At 43.4% G+C, this 24446-nt stretch overlaps 1 protein-coding gene across 1 annotated transcript in view; it reads left to right on the top strand.

The window, feature by feature from the left end:
* LOC144763167 (amine sulfotransferase-like) overlaps positions 1 to 24446 on the top strand; it is a 293959-nt gene that overhangs the window by 112910 nt on the left and 156603 nt on the right. The window contains exon 2 of the mRNA XM_078648506.1: positions 4721 to 4894. Coding sequence (XP_078504632.1) covers positions 4738 to 4894 — 157 coding nt within the window. The 5' untranslated portion in view covers positions 4721 to 4737. The remainder of the gene's footprint in view (positions 1 to 4720; positions 4895 to 24446) is intronic.

A 24446-nucleotide genomic window follows, 5' to 3' on the forward strand; every position in this document is an offset into this window, starting at 1 on the left:
CCATACTATCCCCTTCCATTCTTCCCGGTACACCCACCACGCGTATATTGCTCCTCCGGGCCCTCCCTTCCTGATCCTCCAGCCTCAAGGCCCTCTGTCGGTGTTGGTGGACAAGCTCGTTCACCCTGCCCTCCAGTAGTTTCTCGGAGGCTTGTAGCTCTTTGATGTCTGCTGTGTTGGTCTTGGACCTCTCTGTGGTTTTCCCCAAGTCTGCGCGGAGCAGGTTCACCTCGATAGATATTTTGTCCATTTTAGTCTCGAGGTTGGTGCCAAGAGTCTGGATTGCGGTCATTATGGAGGTCAGTGAGGGCTCCGCCTGGTGCCCTCCATCCTTTGCCGCCCCACCGAGCTGCGGCTGCGCCCTCGGCACTGCGTATTGGTCTAGCTTGTTGGTTTGGGTCACCGCTCCCCTCTTGGGGTGCATGGCGGAGCAGAGCACAGCCATGTCCAGTGTTAACGACTCCGCCCGACTCATCCTGGATGTCCCCCGACGCAGCCACATCTCCAGCCACCTGAGGAACCTGCACTGGCTCCCCGTCGACAAGAGGATCACGTTCCGGCTCCTTACCCACGCACACAAGTCTCTCCACGACCTGGGCCCCAAGTACCTCAACGACCGCATGACCTTCTACACGCCCACCCGCCAGCTACGGTCCACCAGCCTCGCCCTCGCAGCCGTACCACGCATCCGAAGAGCCACCGCCGGAGGAAGATCCTTCTCTTACCTGGCTGCCAAGACATGGAACTCCCTCCCCATCCACCTTCGGCTGACCCAGGACCATCTCGCCTTCAGGAGACAACTCAAGACCTGGCTGTTCGAGCAGTAGCATACCCCTTCCCCAAGCGCCTTGTGACCCTCCCGGGTGAGTAGTGCGCTATACAAATGGTATAATTGATTGATTGATTAGTGTCTCTAGTTCGGGGCAGTGGATGTTTATGGGTCCGTGCCGATGCAGGTGTCTCACTGTATTGTGGCCGGCAGCCGCCGTCGCCACGTGGTTCACACCGGGAGTCTCCCCGGGCCGGGGTATGCCCACGGATGTTTAGCGGTGCTCTGGTCCGTGCCCCCCGGGGTAGAGCTGCCCGGTGCTGCCGGAGGTCCGATCACTCAGGGCCCGGTTGCGCCGGTTAATGTTCTGGGCCCTTGTCTGTCACCCGTCATGGCCGCATGCGCCATGCGCCAACCTCGGGTTTACTGGGGGCCTGTACGTCGCTATAGCCAGCTGCCACGTGTCCAACAGGGTGCCCCACCGCTCTTTATAGGGCTGATATGTCCAACTGCACTTGCCGGGCTAGTGGTGTGTCACCTGGCTGCACCCTAAGTTCCAATGGCGTCCGCGTGGGACCGCGGCGACCTTCGCGGTCCGCTACACGTGCACGGCACCGGATCTCAGCCCCCCCTTGGGTAGCAGGCTCCTCACCTCAGTAAATGCCGGCTCCAGGCGCCGCGCCGATTCCTACCTGGGCCGCAGCCCCCGCGCTGCACGCCTGGCGCAGCCACGCCTCCGGCCGCTTGCCCCGTCACGCAGGCCACGCTCCCGATGTAGGCCACAGACCTGGGCCTCGATTAGGGTGGCTGGCGGCGCTCGAGGCTCCGGATCTCCACACAGCCGAGCCGACGAAGCTTCGGACGCGGTGCTGAGCTCCCGCTTGGTCCCTGGTCTCCGTTGCAAGATCGACGATGAAGTGCTTTGCCTGAGGGAGCTGGGGCGCCGATGGCAGTGCGCCCCAGCGAGGATATTGCGCCAGATTTGATGGGGACAACAGCGGTCCCGGCGGAGCTCGGGCTTCAGGCGGCCATGTTCGTCGGCACCTGGCCACGCCCCCCCTAAGCGACACACTTAACCCAAAAACACATTCTCACTATATGTTAAGTGACACAATGCTCAATACATGCAGATAGGCTGTATGCCACTTCCTTGCCTGTAGACACGATAACTGTGAATAGAATAGACAGCAAAAAGGGCAAATACTTACAATGGTGACAACAAAACTACATGAGTATAAAATCGCAAAGCAGAATGTGAACCCCCATAAATAAACAACTCAAGAAGACATCATGGTAATGCTTGGATAACAAACACAGTGTAGAAAACATTCAGCAGTGTAACGTGTGTCCAAGTGAGAAATGTGGCTCCATCAGGAAGACTGATAAAAAAAAACCTCTTGCGGAAAACAGTACCTCAAAGGCACCTCGATGGAGCATACAATGGAAAAACATTAGAGTCCACGAAAAGCACCTCAATGGTGTATAAAATTGAACAACATAAGAGTCCTCAAGATGCAGTTTCCGTTTGAGGTCACACCACGACAGCACAGAATTGCTTCTTCTTTTGGTCATAAAGACACTGCGTTGTCGTGATACTACTTCAAGTTTTGTTGAAATTTTATTTCCGCAAGCTAGAGACAACGTGGTTGGCATAGAAAAAAAAAACAGGTCAAACTAGGTAAAGCAGGTAGTCACACCAAACACAAGATGGCGGCACGTTGCAAACGTCCCCCCTGATGGTTCACGGCACGTACACGCATGCGATGTCCAGAACCAGTAGAACATCGATGGAGCAACGTCACTAAGGATCCATGGAGACTCCACAGGATGCAAGATCCCATGAAGGAACAACAGGTAAGTTTGCACACACAGTTCATGACTCGTGCATCTGACTTTTGAATCATAATACAGTGGTTGACCAACGCCTACAGTTTTGATGTCTCAGCGGACACCACCAATGAGAGACAAAAGTGTCCAACAACATCTCCTAGCATGCAAAATACAATAGTTGTCTCGCAACTCATGGCACCAAACGCTGCCAAAACAAACTGCCACCACTGTGGCTAGAACAGAGACGCTGTAAACACTGGGGACTTCAGCAAACAACAACACTGTTGTTATGTTAGCGAGCAGATGAAGAACATAGTAACATGTCAAAATGGTTCCCCAAAACGAAAACTTGTCCTGTGCAATGTTGATCCTGTGTGGCACTTAGAACATCTACGCAATCGTTACGTGCACTCGCTCATAGCAGAGTATGAAGCATATCATTAAAGTGCACACTACCCCACGCAAACAGGGAAAACTCCTCCCTCAATGTCATTGGTGAGAAGGAAATCTCTCCCTCAATGCCGTTGGTGTAAGGGAAACACCTCCCTCAGTAAGGGACTATTGTACTTTCCCATTGTAGAAACAGCAAGAACTGCCACACTTGGCTTGTGGGCGACCAATGTCAAGGTCACTGGTGGAACTCAGGGGTGCCAGTTTGCTTTAGAAACATAGCTTTAGTTTAAAAAGGTTCTTTACCTTGGAGTTTCTTCAGGATACAAAATTTCAGTAACAGATGGTACACGCAGGTTCTCTTCAAGCTTGTCGCCAAATAAATGTAGTAACTGAGTCTTCGAAGATTGATATAGTTCAGGATGATTTATTGTAGATATGTAGGTTAGATAGATAAGTCAAGTACCAGTCCTGAACAAGCCCCACCAGGAGCAGCCAGCATGCTGTTCAGCCCCTCTCAACTGTGGTTTTTCTTCACAGATTCCTAACATTCCGTAATACGTCATCACTGTAACATTCTACTAGCTGAGCATGTGGTGGAAAATGGCATACATAAACATGAAAAGGAAACTAGGATACTACATATCCATGCCCGTATGTAGTGGATCATAGACTGTTTTGGGAGAGACAGAACACTTTATGCGACAGAATACGGAAGACTGGTGTGGTCTCCCATTAAAAAGCTATGCTGCTTACTCAGACAACCGTGCCTTGGAATCATTACGTATGTGTTAGCATGTGAAGCCAGGGCTGAGATCTGGTGGGCCTCTAATCACTAAAAGGTAAAGTGGCGTCTGTGATTCAACGCCTGACAGAGATTAGGTGTGGAATGAGCAGGCTCAGAGGGCTAGGGGTTCTGATGCCTGATGTGACCCTCAGCCAGCAGTCAGAATGGTCAGGTTCAGTGCATGCATTACAAGCCTGTGTTTGTTTCAGCTCAGGCTCTTTTCCAGTGGTGTCTACTGGACAAACAGGCTGGTGCCAGCAGGAGCCAGTGGCCAGTGGCTTTTAGGGCTAACAGCGAACAGCACAACACCACCTTTCTGTCCTGTGTACAACTGTAACACAAGCAGTGCTGGTGGAGGAGGGACTTAACACTCTGATTTCATTCCTGCCTTGCTTCTTTTCTATGCCTTTCTCATCTTCTGGAGACAAGCAACACTAGTTTTTGGTTTCAACCAAAAAGCCTTATTTATGATCGTTGGATTCGTAACAGTGTTAATGTTCTGAAGTTCAACAACTGAAACCCTATAAATACTTTTTGATGGAGAACGAGTTAACTTTGCTTACCATTCAGTCCTTGGACACTCTGTGATCGTTACCAGCACACACATGCCTTACTGCCAACATTCCAGAGTCACTCCACCAACTCTGTTAAGTGAGTTAAGAACCTTTCCTCCTCAATTACACTTATCAGTAAGCCTCTTAAAAAGTTGCAATACGGGTGTAACTGAGTTGGATATCAGATGTCTAGTCTAATTGATGAGGGAATCCTATGATGAGAAGATTTCAAACCTATGTTCGTGAATCAGACCACAAGAAAACTCTCCCCCTCTCAGCATAGGAGAAGATTCTCTGTTTGATGTCTCAATAAGGAAGACTTGTTTTAGCAATCTCTAAAATCTACTATATAATATCTGTATAATATTTCAATTTGTCATATGTTTCCAGTTTCAGGCACCCTGATAATGGCTGAGATTTTACCTGTGGCAGATGATCCTTACCTCTGCCAATATAAAGGATTCACTTTTGTAAAGGACATGTTTAATCCAGAAGATGTAGATTTGTTGGAGAAATTTGAAGTAAGAGACAGCGATATATTCCAAGTTGCATATCCAAAGTCTGGTAAGTTTTTATGTGCTTTTCCTGAAACTGTTTAACATTCTTCACTCAATTAACTCTTTGTGGTAGCTGTGAACCTTCTCCATCCCAGGTGTACAGAAATGCAGTTGATGTGATGTAAGCTCATCAGCTGATAAAACGCTTTATTAATTGTAGAAATAAAGTCAACGAAAATAGACGCCTGTCATTATTTCTTCCTGCTACTAGTATCCTGTTATGAGCCCCCTTCACAGATGCAGGAGAACTCAGTCTTCATGCCCATTGCAAACTGTTTCCATCAGATATCATATCATTAATTCTCCCTTCCTGTCAACAGCAATAACCACTTGTTACCACCCAGCCTGCTATTTTATAGTCTCTGACTCTGTCTTATTTATAAATTCCTATGGTATGCCTCTCTTGGGACAGCTCTGAACCTGATTAATTTGTTTGATGCTAGTCGTGTAGTAAAACAGTACAGTAAGTAAATGGTCCCGGTAGCAACACTTGTACACGAACAACAAATATATTAGCATTGACGAAGCCTTGTTTACATGAAATGCACAAATGCAATTTATTGTATGAGTCATCAGCATTTAATGCGATTTTAATTCAAAGCATTGATTATTTTCGGCAACACAGTTGCTCAAACATATAATGGTGCGATAAGTATTTACAGTGCTCTTAGTGTGGGAAAAGGGAGGTTTGTGGGTTGGGGATCAAGTGACTACATGTGGGTGGACGACAGGGAAGAGGTAGCGTGACATATATACATCAATTATACATGATATAACCTTTCTGGCCTAAAACAGGTCAATTGTTCCCAGATATACACATAGTAAAAGGCCCAAACTCTGTAGATGTATGAGGACGGAATAAACTGGGTGAGTTTCAGGGGTCTAGCACTTGTTTTTCAGAAAAGTGACTTCCTTGTAAGCAAGATGCTGTAGAGAGTACAGTTCCATGCACTCTCTTCTTTCTATTCCCAATCTGTGTGTTCCTCTGATAATCCGTCCTTGCCCCATCCAGCATTGATGTCCTTGGGTCCTTTGTGCCTCACTTGCTGGCCTCCGCATGGTCTAAGTTACCCCTGTCAAGATGTATTACGTTTGGGTACCTAAATTGGTCATTGAAAAGTATTCTTGAGACATTTACAGTTTTTCTCATGAGGTTGAGTTACCAAGAGTAGACCCTAGTCTTTTGTCTTTGTTGGTCTTTTGAACTGGTGATGGCCTGAGCAAATGTCTGCTTTGGATTGGATCTCTTTTTTGGGCTGTTGCGAAGAAATCATTCCCAGCTCGGAAGGTGTCAGGGATTTAGGAAAACAGATTGTTCACTCACCATTAGTCCATGCTTCTTTTTGCTCTTTGTGGCTCTTTGATTTTTTTCGGGTCCACAATGACTCTTGTTCGGCCCCTGGAGCCATTCCACTCATTTCCTGCTAGGGATCTAAAACAGAGAAGGCAGATAGCAACAAAGTTTGTCCCAGATCAGTTAAGGCAGCCACAACATCTTCCTGCAGTTAGGGTATGACCAGCACAGGAAGACTCTGGCAGTGTCTGCAATTGATTCTCTCCTCTGGTCTATCTTTGGTTATTGCGGCATACACAAAGATTGATGTCAGAAACTTGAGGTATCCCACATCCACGCCCTGGGGGATTAGTGACTGTCTGTGTGATTCTGGTGTTATCTTGACATGTTCTGCCATTTCATTAACCTTGAGGAGTTTTTCTTTTAACTCTGATTGTAATTAAAAGTATAAGTATATACTCTAATAAATAATTATATTTTTAGCAGAAATGAAATAAAATATGTATTGGTGTTTATATCTTAAAAATAGGTAAACAAAGTGCTGTATCATTCTTCTAATTTTGTGGCTAGTCAGGAACTTCTCAATTGATGACATATTGCTGCCCTGTAATGGTCTGCAATCAATCAGACTTGCCCAGTCAAACAATTGCATCAACAATACTTTCAATTGTAGCTGTATGTTTGTTGGACAACACAGCCAAGAACATTACCAATTACTCTATGCAATAGGCTTCATACAGCCCTTATAGTCTTACTTAAATACAGATAGTTTTGACTTCGGTATGTTTCTGTATGGGTAATTGTTATATGTATATACATTTAAATAAATATTTTAAAAACCTTAGGGGCCCATTACGATGTCGGGTGGATTGCCCCCGCCAGGCTGGCACAGCCTGACATCGTTGCACTAAAGACCCCCCGCCATGGCGGGGGACCTCGGCGGACGGAAAGACCATCCGCCGCTTTCCCGCCCCGGTCGCCTTGCGGCTAGGGCGGAAAAGGAATAATATGGTGGCTGTGTCTATCCGACACCGCCAGCCATATTAGGATGCCCTTCCTGACATTCTTTTCCGTGGCGGCAATGCCGCCACGGAAAGGCATGCGGAGACTCCCTGCGGGGGCCCGTTGCGGGCCCCCTGGGAGTCCGGGGGGTGAGGGGTGCACATGGGAGTGTATCTATTGTACCCCCCCCGCATTTCAAAGTGCAACATGGCAGGTGCCTGTCATGTTGTGCTTTGAAATGCACAACGTGCATTTTTACCATTGCGGCTGGTGGTGCTTTCTGCACCGCCCGCCGCAACGATAAAAATACAGGATGCGCCCGCCTGTGTGGCGGGTGCATCCTAATGCTCAAGGCGGAACCGCCGCTCCTATGGCGGGCGGTCACGTTTTGCACGAGGATGGCGGGCGGGCAAAGTTCGCCCGCAATCCTAATGACCCCCTAAATGTTTATATGTATATTGGAACAAGAGACAAGCTTTTACATTATTTTGCTCTTTTCAAAAATAAAAAAAATACACTGTTGATTATTACTTAGACAAATTCTGACATATGATAATGTGGTAGAATGATTGCTTATTGATTATGTGACCTCTGAATGGGATCTAGTTCAGAAATGAGAAATGTGTTGTTTCTAGTACATAGGCTGCCTGGTCTTTCATTGAGCGAGGTTCTTCTTATTGTTAGTCGGAGCAAAAAAGTACTAGCCATCTTGGGTCTCTACTTGAAAGGTGGCTGGGGACAAGGTAAAGGCCACACACCCACACACACACACACATGTGTGCACACACACCCAGTCATACATACATACACACACACAACCTCACACTCTCCCTCTCTCTCTCAAGATTATAGTTTGCTTTCTATTGAAAATCCTTTTTTTATTTCCTTAACCCATTTCATGCGTCGAACGTTCAGCGCCAGTGCTGAACGTTCTAAGAAACGGGTGGGGCCGCGTCGGCCGTTGGACGTGCGCAGCACTACGGAGGTAGTGCTCGCAACGTCCAACGGCCGACAGCAGCACTAAAGGGGTTAATTGCATTGTTTGACAAAGCTTTGCAGTTGCAGGCCCTTGAGCCTGATCAAATGAAATTAAGGGGTCATAAGGTGATATATTGAGTCATGTGGACAGGCATTATGTGCTCTAGGTTACTGAGTTTAATCTGGTCTATTGTAGAAGTGTTCACCTAAGCTGTCAATGTTGTGCTCGAGTTTGGTTAAATCTGGGACAGTGCAGATGGCTAAGTTATGATGGTCTTGTAGCGTGTAGTAGGTGAAATGACCAACTGTGTATTTTCTGTGATAAGACATGCATTCCGTTTTAGTTTGAGGTCCAGTAATGAAACCTGTCCTTCAGCAGTCCTTGATGCGATCTGGAGTAGTAATACTTACTGCTCAAGATCACATCAAGGTTTCTGAACTAGACAACGTGAATAAGAAGCTGGAGAACAAGAAAAACTACTGAAGACAATAAAAATAATAAATGTTAAATGTAATATACACGTATGAAATGCATGTGTCATTTACTTTTGTCTGTATTTTTTTGTGCCGATTAAATTAGTAAGCATTTGCCTTAAAATCCAGGTGGTCCCTTTAACATATTTAGCTTGCCTTTTCCATTTTGAAATGTGTTCAGATCGTCGAAGTAGGACCCATGTGTGGTTTCTCCATTAAGGCTCTGGAACTGCACCCCTCTGACATTTCTACACGTTTATTTAGAGGTACAATCGTATCTCTAAACTAATCGGTGTATTTAAGTCTGGGCGGTCTGTCCCAGGCTGCCTAACCCACTTTGCTATGATAGTGTAGTAAAGGACAACAGGAGTAAAACCCATAGACCAGGTTAAGATCTGGGAAAGGAAGTGTAGAACAACAACAATGTATCAACTGGTATTAGTGAGAGAGCTAATTAACATGTATGTACAAGACATTACAATGAAAAAAGAAATAGGGAGACTCGTAGTTACTTTTAAAATGTGCTCAAGGCATTATATATTTTTAAAAAGAAAACAATAATTGTAGAAACAATTGGGAACAGTTGTAACAGCACTGTAAGCAATGATTGCAGGGGCAACCCAAAGACTTTGTGCACGCAAGTGCTTGTGACCCTCAAAGGTGAACGGCGCAGGTGAAAAGTGAGAAAAACAGCAGGGGCGCAACATGAAAAGGTGACTTATATGGACAAGAATATATTATTCACAAAACATTACTTACAAAGGATTGATCATATTCTTTAGACATTTTGAATGAACCATAGTAGAAAAAGGCCTCACAAATTGCGTGGGTATGTCAACGGTGTTTCGATACTAGTCAGTTAGGATCATCATCAGGACCAGGTTGTCATTTGAAGGTGCTGTACAAGGGAGGAAAGGGAAAATGAGATGGGGGATGGGAATGCACGAAAAAGCTTCAGGGGCACGGGACAAGCGGGTTAGTGAGGTGCACCTGAGGAATTGTTAGAGGTAAGGATTAAGATGGGGCAGCGGGGCTTGCCCTGCACCACTGGCAAATGTGTCCACGAGGTGGGGACCTGTGGAGCGAAAGGGTGAGAGAACGGCCTCAGGGGGCTGGAAGGAGAGTACAGGAGTAAGGTGAAAGGCTTACGAAGGTGAAGCGCAATTACAATTAGTGCGCAATAAGTTCACCCGGGGAAAGTAGGGGTCCTTCCAATGTGAGGTATCGGGATGAGGCTAGTGCCGGTCGGGGCAATCCAGAGTAGCAAGGGACCTAGAAAGAAAAGTGCGCATAAATATATGGGTAGCTGTCAGGGCTGAGAGCCTGATGTAGGCCGGAGGTAAGCCAGGAGCGATTCTAACTTACCCAGCAAAGCAGCGCAAGCCTAGCGAGGTGCACAGTCTAAATATCGATTCCTAAATTACGACTTACAGTAATATCGAGTTGGAAATATTGAAGGTGGACAATATCTAGGTCAAGAATATCGTTGGAAAGAATTTCGACCCTAAGGTAAGTAACATCGATTTTTTTTATATCGATGTAAGTAATATCGAAGTTAGTAATATCGATATCAAATATATCGATGTTACTAATTTCGATGTTACTAATATCGATATTTGTTTATTGTTATGTATTTTATTATGTATTTTATATGTATGTGTTATATGTTTTTTGTTAAGTATTTTATTTGTTTTAAATTATGTGTGTACTATTTTTTATATATTAATAATGTTAATTTTAAGTAAATTTTATGTTTTAGTACTGGAGCGGGTTGTGGGTTTATAGGGGAATAGTATGGGAAGTAATTTAATTATAGTAAATTAATTATTAATTTTTAGTAATTGTAAATTAATTTTAATTCATTTTTGTGTTGAAGTTCTGTAGCGGGTTGTGGTTTTATAGGGGAATTGGGTGGGAAGTAATTTAATTGTAATTAAGTAAGGATTTTTTTATTGGAATTCGTTTTTATTTTATTTTTAATTAATGATTAATTGGTAATTAATTATTTTAATTGGTAATTAATTTTTTAATTGGTAATTAATGTTTGTATTTGGTAATTACATTTTATAATTGGCATTTATTTTTTTTAATTGGTAATTAATTATTTTAATTGGTAATTCAGATTTTTAATCGTTAATTACTTTTTATTTATTGGAAATACATTTTTATTAATTGGTAATTATTGTTTCATTTAAAATATTTTTTGATTTAAAAATAAATGTATTGTTAACTATATTTTAATTGTTAATTAATTTGTAATTATTAATATGTTTTTTGTTTTGAAAAATATTTTAGTGTTCAATATTTATTATTTGGTAACTAATATTTATTAATGAATATTTATTGGTATATATTGTTCATTTATTGTTAATTGATTATTCAATTGTAATTATGTTTTAATAATTATTAATGGGTATTTGCAAATGATGTAGAGTTTAAAAAAAATTTAATTATTAATTATTTTATTTACAACAAATATTTATAAGATTGTTATATTTAACTTCTACGCTATCCAACAATTTCCCTACTGTTGCACTCCATGGAGTTGGAATAGTAATTTTTACATCTACGCTATCCAGCACTTTCCCTACTGTTGCACTCTCTGGAGTTAGAATAGTAATTTTTACCCCCACGCTATCCAACGCTTTCCCTACTGTTGCACTCTCTGGAGTGGGAATAGTAATTTTTACCCCTACGCTATCCAACGCTTTCCCTACTGTTGCACTCTCTGGAGTGGGAATAGTAATTTTTACCCCTACGCTATCAAACACTTTCCCTACTATTGCACTCTCTGGAGTGGGAATAGTAATTTTTACCCCTACGCTATCCAACGCTTTCTCTACTGTTCACTCTCTGGAGTTGGAATAGTAATTTTTACCCCTACGCTATCCAACGCTTTCCCTACTGTTGCACTCTCTGGAGTTGGAATAGTAATTTTAACTCTACGCTATCCAATGCTTTCTCCACTGTTGCGCTCTTTGGAGTGGGAATGGTAATTTTAAGTTCTATGCTACACAACGTTTTTATTACTGTATTTTTTATAGTTATGGGTTTTGAATAGTATTTTTATTTATTTAGCTATTCGATATTTTTTGTATAATTTTGGATAATGTAGTATATAATTTTAAATATATGAAAAGTATTTTTAATTTTTTTAATTTATTAAAAATAATCATTTACTTTTTATTTATGTTTTTGTTTTATGTTCGTAAATGTATTTGTAATTTATAATATTTGTTAATTTATAAATGATTAAAATAATTATTAACACTTATTGTTAAGTAAGTATATATTATATATTGTTTGTATATGTTTAATCAATGTATTATTATTATATATGTATTATTTATTGATTTGAAACATTATTAGATATTTTTAACTATTTTTTTATTTATTAGTGTTATTTACTTTATTTTACATTTATATTTTTACAGGAAAAAAAACGATATTTTTAACATCTATATTTTTTCTGATATTTTTGTACTTACCATGTTGTAGATGGGATGTCCATATTCTTGCCTTCGATATTTCAGCATCGATGTTCCTGTAGGTCGATATGTTGAAGGCCGATGTTTTGTCAGTGATCCCCTAGCGATGAGGCTGTAGACAGGGTTCGGAGCCCCGATCAACTGCTGAGAGTTGGTGTGCTGGGATGCTGGCCGTCTAATAGGGCTGTCCTGTTTAAACAGAAACAAACAGGAGTAATCAAAGGCTGGCTAACCGGCGGCATGCCGTGTGTGGGCAAAAAACTGTGGTTCTGACTAAGGGCTTACCGTGAGGAGAACGGTGCCTGGAATCAATCTTAGGAAACAATGTGGTCAATTTAAATCATGGTCTCCATGGAGCCGCCACAGTCGTGATGGGCAGGCCGGAGTCCATGACAGCAATGCAAACCAACCGTATATGTGGGGGTATTTGGGCTCCTGATTGCAGCATGGACGTAATTGCGCAAGTGTTAGTGGTGAGTGCATCACGTCGCGAGTGGGTGTGCCTGTCAGGTATCAGCATGGTCATCAAGGGGACAGCCAAATGCCGGAAGTCAATTGGTTAAAGGAATAGGGAGGGCGCCTTTTCGATGGTGGTTTCGACGTGCCAGCGTGGGAGGGCGTATACCCGGATGGATGTAAATGTGGTTGTCACAGTGACCCGGCAAGCGTTGCAAAGGAGATGTGGAAGCTGCCAATCAAGACAGGGGGTGGGAGCGCATGGGATGGGGATGGGTAAGGGAGAAGGGAAAATGGTCGTTCATGGAAACTACATTGAAGCAGTAGGAAAACGTGATCTAGATATATAGACATATGTATAGCCAAAGATGATGGTGATTAGTTATACTTTTCGTTGGGCACATAAACCATCAATGCTGGCAATTCATGCAGGTTAAATAGGTTCAGTTGGAATTTTTTGCCAGTACAATGTGACGAAATTAGAGTGGGCAGAATAGGGATCATGTAGTCCAATGAGGGGGAGACCGCAGGGGGCACCCGGAGCAGAATGCTAAGTGGGCGTGGGAAGCCCAGATGGAGAAGTGTAAAGCAGAGTTACAATTGCACACTACTGTTCCATTCATCAATGGTGTTGCGTCCAAGGTGTACCAAATTGCATCTAGTGATCCATTTGCATTTGCTTTTGTTCAGTAACAGTTGAAGGTTGCCCCCTATAGTTGGTAGTAAGGGTTGATCAATGACCTGCCACGTCATTTCTAGTTTGCTGTGTTGTTTCTCAATGTAGTGGGACACCAAGGAGGCGGTCACACCTTACTATAAATGCGGCTTCTGTGTTGAATTATCCTCTGTTTGACCATTTGGGTTGTTTGGCCAATGTAGATTAGGTCACAGGGGCATCGGATGGCATAGATTACGTTGCTGGAGCGTCAATTGGTGAGGGTTTTTTTGTTTGTAAGTCTTGTTGTTGGTGTAAAATTCCTTGGTGTTTGATTTGAGGCAACATACCTCACAGTTCTCGCATCTGTGGTGCCCAATGATGGGCGGAAAACCCCACGTAGCAGTGATAGATTCCTGTGGGCCTGGCTTCGTGGGCCATGTGATTGCATGAACCAAGACATTGGAGAGGTTGTCGCCTCTTTTATAGTAAAAGAGCAGAGGTTGTAGAAATGGTTCATGTGTTCTTAGTATAGACCAATTTGTCTTAATGATTTTGCTGACTTGATTACTGCAGGGGCTAAACTTGGTGACAAAAGGAATCCGAGTGTTGGCTTGTCTGTTCTGGGGTGTCTGGAGCTGTTCCCGGTGGCAATACTATGCTCGTTTACGCACCCTGGAGACCAAGCATGGTAGGTATCCTCTTTGGATGAGTTTGTTTGAAAGGACGGCTGCTTCCCGGAAGTAGTCTTTACGCCATTTACAATTTCTTCTGATGCGAAGAAACTGGCCGTAAGGAAAGCCATCCCGGAGACTGCGAGGATGGTAACTGGAGTAGTGTAACAAGGTTCTGCGTTCGGTGAGCTTCCTATATAGGGTGGTACCAATTGTGCCATCCTCAGCGTGCTAGGTGATGTCCAGAAAAGGAAGATCATTGGATTTTCAATCTGAGGTAAACTCTAGATGGGGTTGCGACTGATTCAGCCAAGTCATGAAGGAATCTAAGGTGTTGGTCGGGCACTTCCACAGTAGGAGAATGTCATCTATGTAGCGTCGCCAAAGCAAAATCTGGTGATGGAAGGGATTGTAAGGTGTACGTATGTGTGTCTTGCAAGGTTGTAGATGAACAAGATGGCAAAGTTGGGGGCAAAGCATGTGCCCATAGGTACTCCTTTGATTTTTAGGTAGTAAGTATCACTGTATAGAAAGTAATTATTCTTCAAGGCAATTCTAAGTAAGTCCTTGATAAAGTCTGTAGGGCTCAAGGCCGGCCTGGCTTCAAGTAGCTCCTGGATCACCATTAGGCCTTCCTCATGGGGAATGTTGGTGTACAGAGATTCTAAGTCGAGTCCCGCCATGAGTTTGGTGATGGTGTCAAAAGGTCTGTCATCGATGGTATTTATGAGGTCCATGCTGTCACATATGTATGTTTCAGTCATGGGTACAAATTCTTTAATGACGGCATCAATGTATTTGCCCAGGTTTCCAAGACAGAACCACATCCAGAGACAACTGGACGGCGGGGTGAGTTGGTACTATCTTTATGTATCTTGGGCAATACATAGATACCCAGCATACAAGGGTGTTGGTTGTTCAAGAATGCAAACTGTTTAGGTGAAATGATGTCCTGTGATCTTGCTTGGCTGGTTAATCTTTGGATTTTGGGTTTCAGATTTGGCAAAGGCTCTTTGGTGAGTGGGCTGGAGTGGCAACCATAGGCAAGTTTCCTCTTGATTTCTTGATCGTATTTATCAATGTCATTAACCACAATCCCTCCGCCCTTGTCAGCAGGTTTAATGATCAGCTCCTTTTTCTCTTTCAAGTTAAGTAGCGCTTGTTTTTCAGGCCAGGGATGGCTGTACGGAATATAATCAAATAGATTCTTGAGGTCAGCTACTTCACGGAGGACCAGGCATTCAAATGAGAGTATTTCCAGGGGCAAGGAGGCCAATGGAGGGTTGAAGGTGGAGGGTGGGTGGAAGGGGTTTCGGGTCGTCAATACTGACTGTGGTCTGTCAAAAAAGGACTGTTGTAGCCTGCTCTATCTAAAGAACTGAAGTACATTTTCTTGGAGGTAAAAGAAATTGCTTGATTCTGTGGCCACAAAGCTAAGGCCTCTACTCAAGAGTGTAGTTTCTTCAGAGGATAGAATGTGGCTGAATAAATTAAATTGAACTAAATGATCCCTATTCTGCCCACTCTAATTTCGTCACAGTGTACTGGCAAAAAATTCTAACTTGAACCTATTTAACCTGGATGAATTGCCAGCATTGATGGTTTATGTGCCCAACAAAAACTATAATTAATCACCATCATCTTGGGCTATACATATGTGTATATAACTAGATCATGTTTCCTACTGCTTTAATGTAGTTTCCATGAGCAACTTTTATCCTTTCTCCCTTACCCATCCCCATCCCATGCACTCCCACCCCCTGACTTGATTGACAGCTTGCACATCTCCTTTGCAACACTTGCCTGGTCGCTGTGATGACCACATTTACATCCACGGGGGTATACGCCCTCCCACGCCTGCACGTTGAAACCACCTTCGAGACGGCACCCTCCTTATTCCCTTTACCAATTGACTACCAGCGTTTGGCTGTCCCCTTGACGACCGTGCTGATACCTGACTGGCACGCGCACTTCGCAGTGACGCACTCCACACTAACACTTGCGTGGTTATGTCCACGCTGCAAACAGGAGCTTAAATTCCCTCACATATACGGCCGGTTTGCATTGCTGTCTTGGACTCCGGCCTGCCAATTAGGACCGTGGCGGCTTCATTGAGATCGTGAATTAAATCGACCACGTTGTTTCCTATGATAGATTCCAGGCACTTTTCTCCTCACGGTAAGCCCCTTAGTCAGAACCATCGGTTTTTGACCATGCCCAGCAGGGCGCCGGTTACCCAGCCTTTGATTACTCCTGTTTGTTTCCGTTTAAACAGGACGGACCTATTAGACGGCCAGCTTCCAAGCACACCAACTCTCAGAATGCTGACAGTGGATCGGGGCTCCGACCCCGTCTACAGCCTCATCGCTAGGCTTGCGCTGCTTTGCTGGGTAAGTTAGGATTGCTCCTGCCTTACCACCGGACTACATCAGGCTCTCAGCCCTGACCACCACCCTTATATTTATGCACCTATTTCTTTCTAGGTCCCTTGCTACTCCGGATCGCCCCAACCGGCTCTAGCCTCATCCCGATTCCTCATATTGGAATGACCGGGCCTTCCGGGCCCCACTTTCCCCAGGTGAACTTATTGCGCACCAAGTGTAATTGCGCTTCACCTTGGTAAGGCTTTCACCTTACTCCTGTACTCTCCTCTCGGCCCCTTGAGGCCTTTCTCTCACCCTTTCGCTCCTTTCACTCCACAGGACCACACCTCGTGGACACAATGGCCACTAGTGCCAGCAAGCCCCGCTGCCCCACCTTCATCGTTACCTCTAACAGGTACGCCTCACTAATCCGCTTCTCCAACGGCCCTGATGCTTTCTCGCGCATTCCCATCCCCTATCTCATTTCCCTTTCCTCCCTTGTACAGCACCTTCAAATGGCAACCTGGTCCTGATGATCCTAACTGACTTGAATATAAATGCCGTCGACATACCAGCACGATTTGCGGCGCCTTTTACAACAATGATTCGTTCAAAATGTCTAAAGAATATGTTCAATCATTGTAAATAACCTTTCATGAACCATATATTCTTGTACATATCAGTCACCTTTTCACGTTGCGCCGCCGCTGTTTTTCTCACTTGTCACCTGCACCATTCACCTTTGAGGGTCACGAGCATTTGCGTGCACAAAGTCTTTGGGTTACCCCTGCAATCATTGCTTACAGTGCTGATACAACTGTTCCCAATTGTTTCTACAATTATTGATTTCTTTTTCAAAATATATGATGCCGTGAGCACGTCTTAAAACCAACTACAAGACTCCCTATTTATTTTTCATTGTAATGTCTTGTGCATACTTGTTAATTAGCTCTCTCAATAAAGTATTACACAGGTATATGGTTGTATCGTTCCTAAAAGTTTGTGTTAATTTTTTCATATTTAGAGTGCAGTAGTTACAACTAGGTCCTGAAGAAAGCCACAATCAAAGTAAGATCCAGGTTGGCTGAAACATGTAGACCTCCTCACTAGCACGCTCGCACATTTATTCAGATCGCGCCCTTACTGCTTTTTAACCCTTTTCACTACGAGATACCCAAGAAACTTTTTCTCTCTTGGTAGTCAATTTTTTACACACTTATTACACACCCTGCATCACGTATTCTCACCACACTGCATTATGCTTCATCGATCTTAGGTGATCTAGTTCCGGATTACATCAAAACATCCGCAAGCTCCTCCTTTACACTAGCAGGGAGTTGTAGCTCCTTGGTTACACTAGTGTGCACCCAAGAGGAGATCCCAAATGATGAAGCATGCCACTTTGGTGGATGATGGGATTCCGTCCTCTTAATTGAGACTCCCCTCTGTTTGTGCTCTCCTGGGGTGTATACTGCCCATACGTCTGTTTATATATTCCTCCTGAAGACCGGCAGATTCTTTGCTGTTGTTAAATATGGTTAGGGGATTTATCCGCGCAGGTCTTTAAACTTCCGTTAGACCCTCTTTTCTCACCTGGTAATATATTATGTATATGTCTCCTCAAAGTTAGTCAACCGTAGTATTTTGCGCAAAAAATCAGAAGTGATGCCATACCTATGGTCGAGATTGCAAGGATTAATTGCACAGCGAGATCCGTTTGAAAGGCAAAAGAAGAAAAAAGTGTGTTTTGGGCCTTTCCCCCGCCTTCCTGCTGTATTACAGAACTATATTAGATGCTTGACATCCTGTGGCACTCGTATAACAAATTTATTTTAACGGTAAGACTGAACTTCATAGATCAAGGGTAAGGGGACCCCTTAGGTTCACACTGTCCACAGGCAACTTACATATGAAACACTTGGTGGTAGTCGTAACTGGTTTTGGATGTGTTATTCAGAAATTAAACTCCACGCACAACATCCAGCAACCTTGCCTGTTTGTGAGACACAGATATATAATCATATGGTATGACCTGAGCACAAGCACTCTCTATATCATATTCCGTATCCTATTCATACTGTGGAAGGTTGTTGACGGTGATGGGAAAGATATTCTATGAGGAATTATTAACGTACAGTACTTTGTCCATCTTTGTTTTCTGCTCTTTCTCTCTGCCTTACTATTGACCACTCCTTAATCTATGATGGTTGATGATATCTGAACCGCACTATTGAATGTATGTATTTTACCACCGTACCTGACCTGCTGTATGTAATGTAGTTTAACTATGGTGCCTTAACCAATCACTGGCGGCAATTTCACTGTTGGAAACCAGTGTCCTGATGCCCTGCATGAATTATAATGTTTGGAAATCCGGGCAATATTGCAACCTCTGTTCTGATTTGGATACTTCTAAAAATGTTTAATATTCAATGTTGATTCCTTTTTACAAATCTTATTATCTTGTGCGGTGATTAATGTATATTAATCTATTGTAATGCCTTTCTTCCCTTGCCTTTCCCCTTCCTTTCTCTCTTGCTCGCTACACCTCACCTTGGTTTTGATACTGATTCTCTTCCTCATACCATTTAAAAAAAAAAGAAATATTCTCCCAATCCTCGTCCTGTCCCCCCCTTTCTTCTCCTTTCCCCTATCCCTCCTACTTGTTCTGCCCTATCACCTTTTTCTTCCTTTCTTTCCTTTTATTTTTCTTTGACTTTGTGCCTACTTTTCAATTTTTCAACTCTGTTCTTCACACTGTTTGACTACTGCAATGCTGCATATATCACAATTTGGGAATAGGGAAATTTTTGTCTTGTCTTGTTTTTCACTTCAGCCTTGAGAAAGCCCATGTTGGCTGTGACCCCAACTAAATTTAGAGAAACTAGGAGTTTCCAACTTTCATTCTTGCCAATCCTAAAAGCGACTCTAGAAACTGAATATGGATCTTACTGAATTTTCATAAATACAAATACTTGTACTTGTACTTTTGTGACCCTTAATTAAAACATAGTTAAGTTGCAGTTATTGTTATGAAATACACCTGAAAAACCACAATTAGCCTGTAATGGTGAATTACAGAAATCATAAATCGCACCTTGCCAGGAACACATTAACTAGCTCATGTGTTCTGCCTCACAATATTTATACCCATAAATAACATAAATGTAAAACCTAACATCAATAAATAACAACAATAATCCAAACAAACAAATGATAATCTATCCATAGAGATGCCATCCATAAGATCAGTGGACAGGTTGTATAATGTCACCAGAGATCAATATCACAGGCATTTAATCTGCCACATCATTGTTAGAAGTCAGCAGCAGTGCATTTAGTTGATGAGTTATGTCTTTCATGGCAGCAACCCAAATTATTGTCTGAGTAGTCCATCTCATTGTTTTTCTCCACACCATATTCCTCTAAGGCGAAGGAGAGGCTTCATCAGTTGGATCAAAAATGGGCTCTTGGTTTCTACACTAACAATTAAGAAGCAGCAAGTGGATGATTAGCTCTTTGTCGGGCTCACTGGTGCAAAATACAGGAAAAGCAGTCAGAAAACAGACCTTAAGAGGGGGATTATCTTTTGTGTCAAGATGTGCTACAATCTGGCCAAGAAAGATCTGCATATGGTCTATGTGCTCATTCACTGGTATGAAAATTGTCACTATGGCTTCAGCTATGTGTGTTCCAGTTCTGGATATTTTCCAAGCTACTACATGGGCACCTGTCCATACTTTCCCAGTCACTACATTATCAGCCCTCAAGTTCACTGGGAGGGTCAATTTTCCAACTTAGTCCCGTAGAAAGTTCTGGTGTGAGTCCACTTCTGAGACCTATCCCCTTTTGGAGAGTAATTATTTGGAATTGATTTAAGAGGTGAGGAATTGAATAACAAGTTAACTACCTTTGGTAACTCTCTTTCTGTTGTATGGTCGTTCTAACTGCAGTTTCCTAACTAACACCCACTTTCCTATTTGCTGCAGTGGGCCCCTAGTATGTCAGAAGGTACCAATTTAGAGATATTACATTGTCAAGATTCCAGTTTGTCAGTCACTCTGCATCTAACAGTGCATAAGTAGAGGCTAATAAACGGACATCAGGCCACAAGGATGAGACATATATAACTCCATGGGGTCATGGAGGTGGAATGGAGTCCCATGGCACCAACTGTCAGTGTGCTGGAACTATTGCATGAAATAGTTTTCAGATCTTGTGTGGTGCCTAGGACGGTTCCGGAGATTAGGAATCTATGGTTGGAGCAGCCACAAGAAAGAGTGTTACCAAAGGTAGATAATCTGTTCTCCTTTGTTTTTTTACTTTTCATATATATATTTTATAGGTTTTGTGGAACAGATAAAAGTGAGAAATAGCTATTTAATCCAGAACACAAAAATGGTTAAAAAGAAAACCCAAAGAGGGTACAAATGACTATGTATGAAACTTGCTTGTTTCATGTACAAGCTTCCGGGGCTCACTTGCATTTTGTTCACATCCATTCTCCCCATTTCTGAATCCACCTATTAGTATGCTTCCTGCAGTAATGTTTCTGGTAAGATGATTGGAGCTTAAGAGCTGGCTGCCTTTTACTCTGCCTCTGTGTTTTTCTCCTTGCAAGGCTGATGTTGTGCTTGGTTATGAAGTGTCCAGACAGGTTTGTTGTCCCCCCAAAATATGTTCCAGTATTTCCAGGGCTCAGTTTCTGTTTGCAATGTTTGCAGACTTCTGTGTGTGCATTTATTTATTCTTCATGAGGAGGATAGGCAAATCCAAGATTAGTTTGCAATTGCAAATGCACTAGAACCCCAACATGGCATTCTTAAAGCATATTATCCACTCTACCCATGATGTATATTTATGCTACATGTTTACTTTTTAAATCAAACATTTCAATCAATCATATCATTTGTAAAGCACACTACTCACCCGTGAGGGTCTCAAGGCGCTGGGGTGGGTAATGCTGCCACTGCTCGAAAAACCAGGTCTTGAGGAGTTTTCTGAAGGTCAGCAGGTCTTGGGACTGCCATAGGTGGATGGGGACGGTGTTCCAGGTCTTGGAGGTGAGGTGGGAGAACGATCTGCTGCCGTAGGAAGCTCTTTGGAAGCGGGGTACAGTGGCAAGAGCGAGGGTGGTGGAGCGCAGCTGGCGGGTGGGGGTGTAGAAGTTGAGTCGCCTGTTGAGGTACGTTGGTCCGGTGTTGTGGAGTGCGTAGGTGAGGAGCTTGAAGGTTATCCTCTTGTTGACCGGGAGCCAGTGCAGGTCTCTCAGGTGGGGTGTGATGTGGTTGCGGCGAGGGATATCGAGGATCAGGCGTGCAGAGGCGTTCTGGATGCGTTGGAAACGTCTCAGGAGTTTGGCCGAGGCTCCTGCGTAGAGGGCGTTTCCGTAGTCCAACCTGCTGCTGACGAGGGCCTAGGTGACCATTCTTTATGTTTCAGTAGGGATCCACTTGTAGATCCTGCAGAGCATGCAGAGGGTGTTGAAGCAAGAGTTTAGCTTGAAAAAGCTGTTTTCTACAAGTTCTGTTAACAGGTCCCTGATTGGAATCACAATGTTAAGATTTTGTTTACCTTTCATGAATACACTGTTTATACAAACAAAAATAGACAGTTATGGTGGCCAGTGCATTTATGTGAGTGTGTTTATAACAAATTGAGATATCATCAGTGATGTCATCAATTACACCATTTAAAATATCATTAGTGATGTAATATGTGAAGTAATAGACATTTCATGATGGAGGTACAAGCTATAGTTCTCTTATCTATAACTGATGTATTTGAGCATGTTTTTATATTTTTTAGCATTAGTGCTTATCTCATTTCAATATCTAACTATAACATCACTTTAACCTTTATTTTATCTGTGGCTGAATGAGTGAATGATTTGTTATTTGAGTAGCTGTATGAGTGAGTGAGTGTGTGTGTCAATAGTTGTATGCGTCTGTGAATGGGTATGTGAGTGGTTGTGTGGGTTTGTGAGTGGGTGTATGAGGGTTGTATGGGGGTGTGTGGGGTTGTGTGAGTGTTTCTGTTGATGAAATCAGTGATGTCATTTGAGATGTCATTACAAATGTCATCGGTAATGTCACTGACCATGTCATGAGTGATGTAATATGTGAGCTCATAAGTAGTGCAATGTGGGTGTGTAACGTATAGTTAGCTCATATAACTATAACTGCTGAGTTGGTTTTGTACAAATGAAATCTGAGCCTAAATATAGCAACCCTTTAACCTATGGTTTTTTCAGTGAAAATATATATATATATATATATATCCAAAACGCGTTGACGAGGCTTTGAAAAATAAAGACCTGCAATACCATGACAATTGGTGTCCGTATTCCCCTTTTTCTCTGAAGCATTGCATTGACCAGCTGGAAGTGCGAGTGCGAGAGACACCCGGGAACCTGCTTGAATATAAATAAATAAATATATATATATATATATATATATATATATTATATATATATATATATATATATATATATATATATATATATATATATATATATATATATTTGTCGCTAATTCAAGAAATTTGCAAATTTGCAGCAAAAATGTAAAAGAAAATATTATGTGGGGGCTCCCGCACTTGTTTTGGACAGGGCTTACCGGTGGGCCAGTCCAGAGGGAATTTTCTAAAAAAAAAGGAGGGCGCATGGGGCCCCTCTCCTGTTGCTCTGTGGGCCTGAGGACCACCACCTCCCCTGGCTTTTTATTAATATAGGAGTAGGGCGCGTGGATCCTCCTCCATTGGCTCAAATGAGCCCCAGGCACTACCACCTCTAGGCTGTTGGAAGCCCAGGAGACCACCACGTCCCCAGGGCAAAAAACATGAAAAATATGGGGTGGCCACACAGACCCCCGCATCCCGGGGACGACCACCTCTCCAGTGCAAAAACATTAAATAATATAGGGCAGCCTGCCTGGAACCCCATACCCCGGTGACCATCACCTCCCTAGGGCAAATTTGACTATAGTGCGGGGGCGCATGGACTCCCTGGGGACCACCCCCTCCCCGGGGCAAAAATAGATTTGGAGGTAGGAGGGGAGCCCCAAGGCCAATTTGGCCCTGGGAGGGGGGGGGGTTGCATAACCCCTATACCCTATTCTATTGTGGCCAGGGAATGGGATCCCTGGGCCGTAGTCCACCTGGGGAGGGGGTGGCCCTGTCATTTTGCCCATTGAATTATGGTGGGACCAGGGGGATGGGGTACCCAGGGCCAAAATCAGAACCCCACCCCTATTCAAATGTGGCCTGGTCACTCACACGCCCACTCACAGACCCACTTACCCACTCACAGACCCACACAGACACTCAGACACCCACTCACAGACCCACTTAGATACTCATGCATCCTCTCAATACCCACTCAGACACTCACACATCCACTCAAGACCCACTCAGACACTCATACATCTACTCACACACTCATGCACGCACTCATACACCCAGTGAGATGCTTACTCACACAACCACTCGGACACTCATGCACTCACTCACATACTCACTCTCAAAGGTTCAGGTAGGAAATAGAATTAAAACAAAACCATAGAAATTCATTGAAATACCAAAGGTTATAGAGACATTACAGTTAGGAAATAGAAATTGTAAAACCTTAGACAATCAGTGAAAAAAAAAACAAGGTTACAGGGACGTTATAGTTAGGCTCAGATTTCACTCAAACAAATCCATAGAAATTAAGCAGTAATAGTTAGCTGAGCTAACTATAACGTGCGCCCCTGCAGTGCACTGCTTGTGACCTCACATATTACATCACTCATGACGTGGTGCAGATGAACATGCAATTCTGCATCCATGTTATGGCCCTCTATATTTATATCATGAGAGGATGAGGCATGGCGGTATTGAGCCCTGAATGCACGAGGAAACACCCAGAGGACTGTCCAGCAAAGAGGCAAAGTAGCCATAGCAACAGGACGAAAACAATTAAGGATCATGAATCACAGAAATGTAGTAGAAAAAGAGGTAAGACAATTTAGGAAAAGGAAACACACAAACTAGGGAAGGGAAGAACGAAACAGCAGTGGAGGAAATGCAATACTGTGATAAACTAAACACGAGCTGGAGCAATACAAAAAAGGCAAAGTTGCCAGGCACCTTATTGCTAATTTGTAGCTCCTTTTTGTGACCAGGAGGTGCTGTGCA

The sequence above is a fragment of the Lissotriton helveticus genome, chromosome 6 (genome assembly GCF_964261635.1).
Source record: "Lissotriton helveticus chromosome 6, aLisHel1.1, whole genome shotgun sequence".
Taxonomy (NCBI): Eukaryota; Metazoa; Chordata; class Amphibia; order Caudata; family Salamandridae; genus Lissotriton; species Lissotriton helveticus.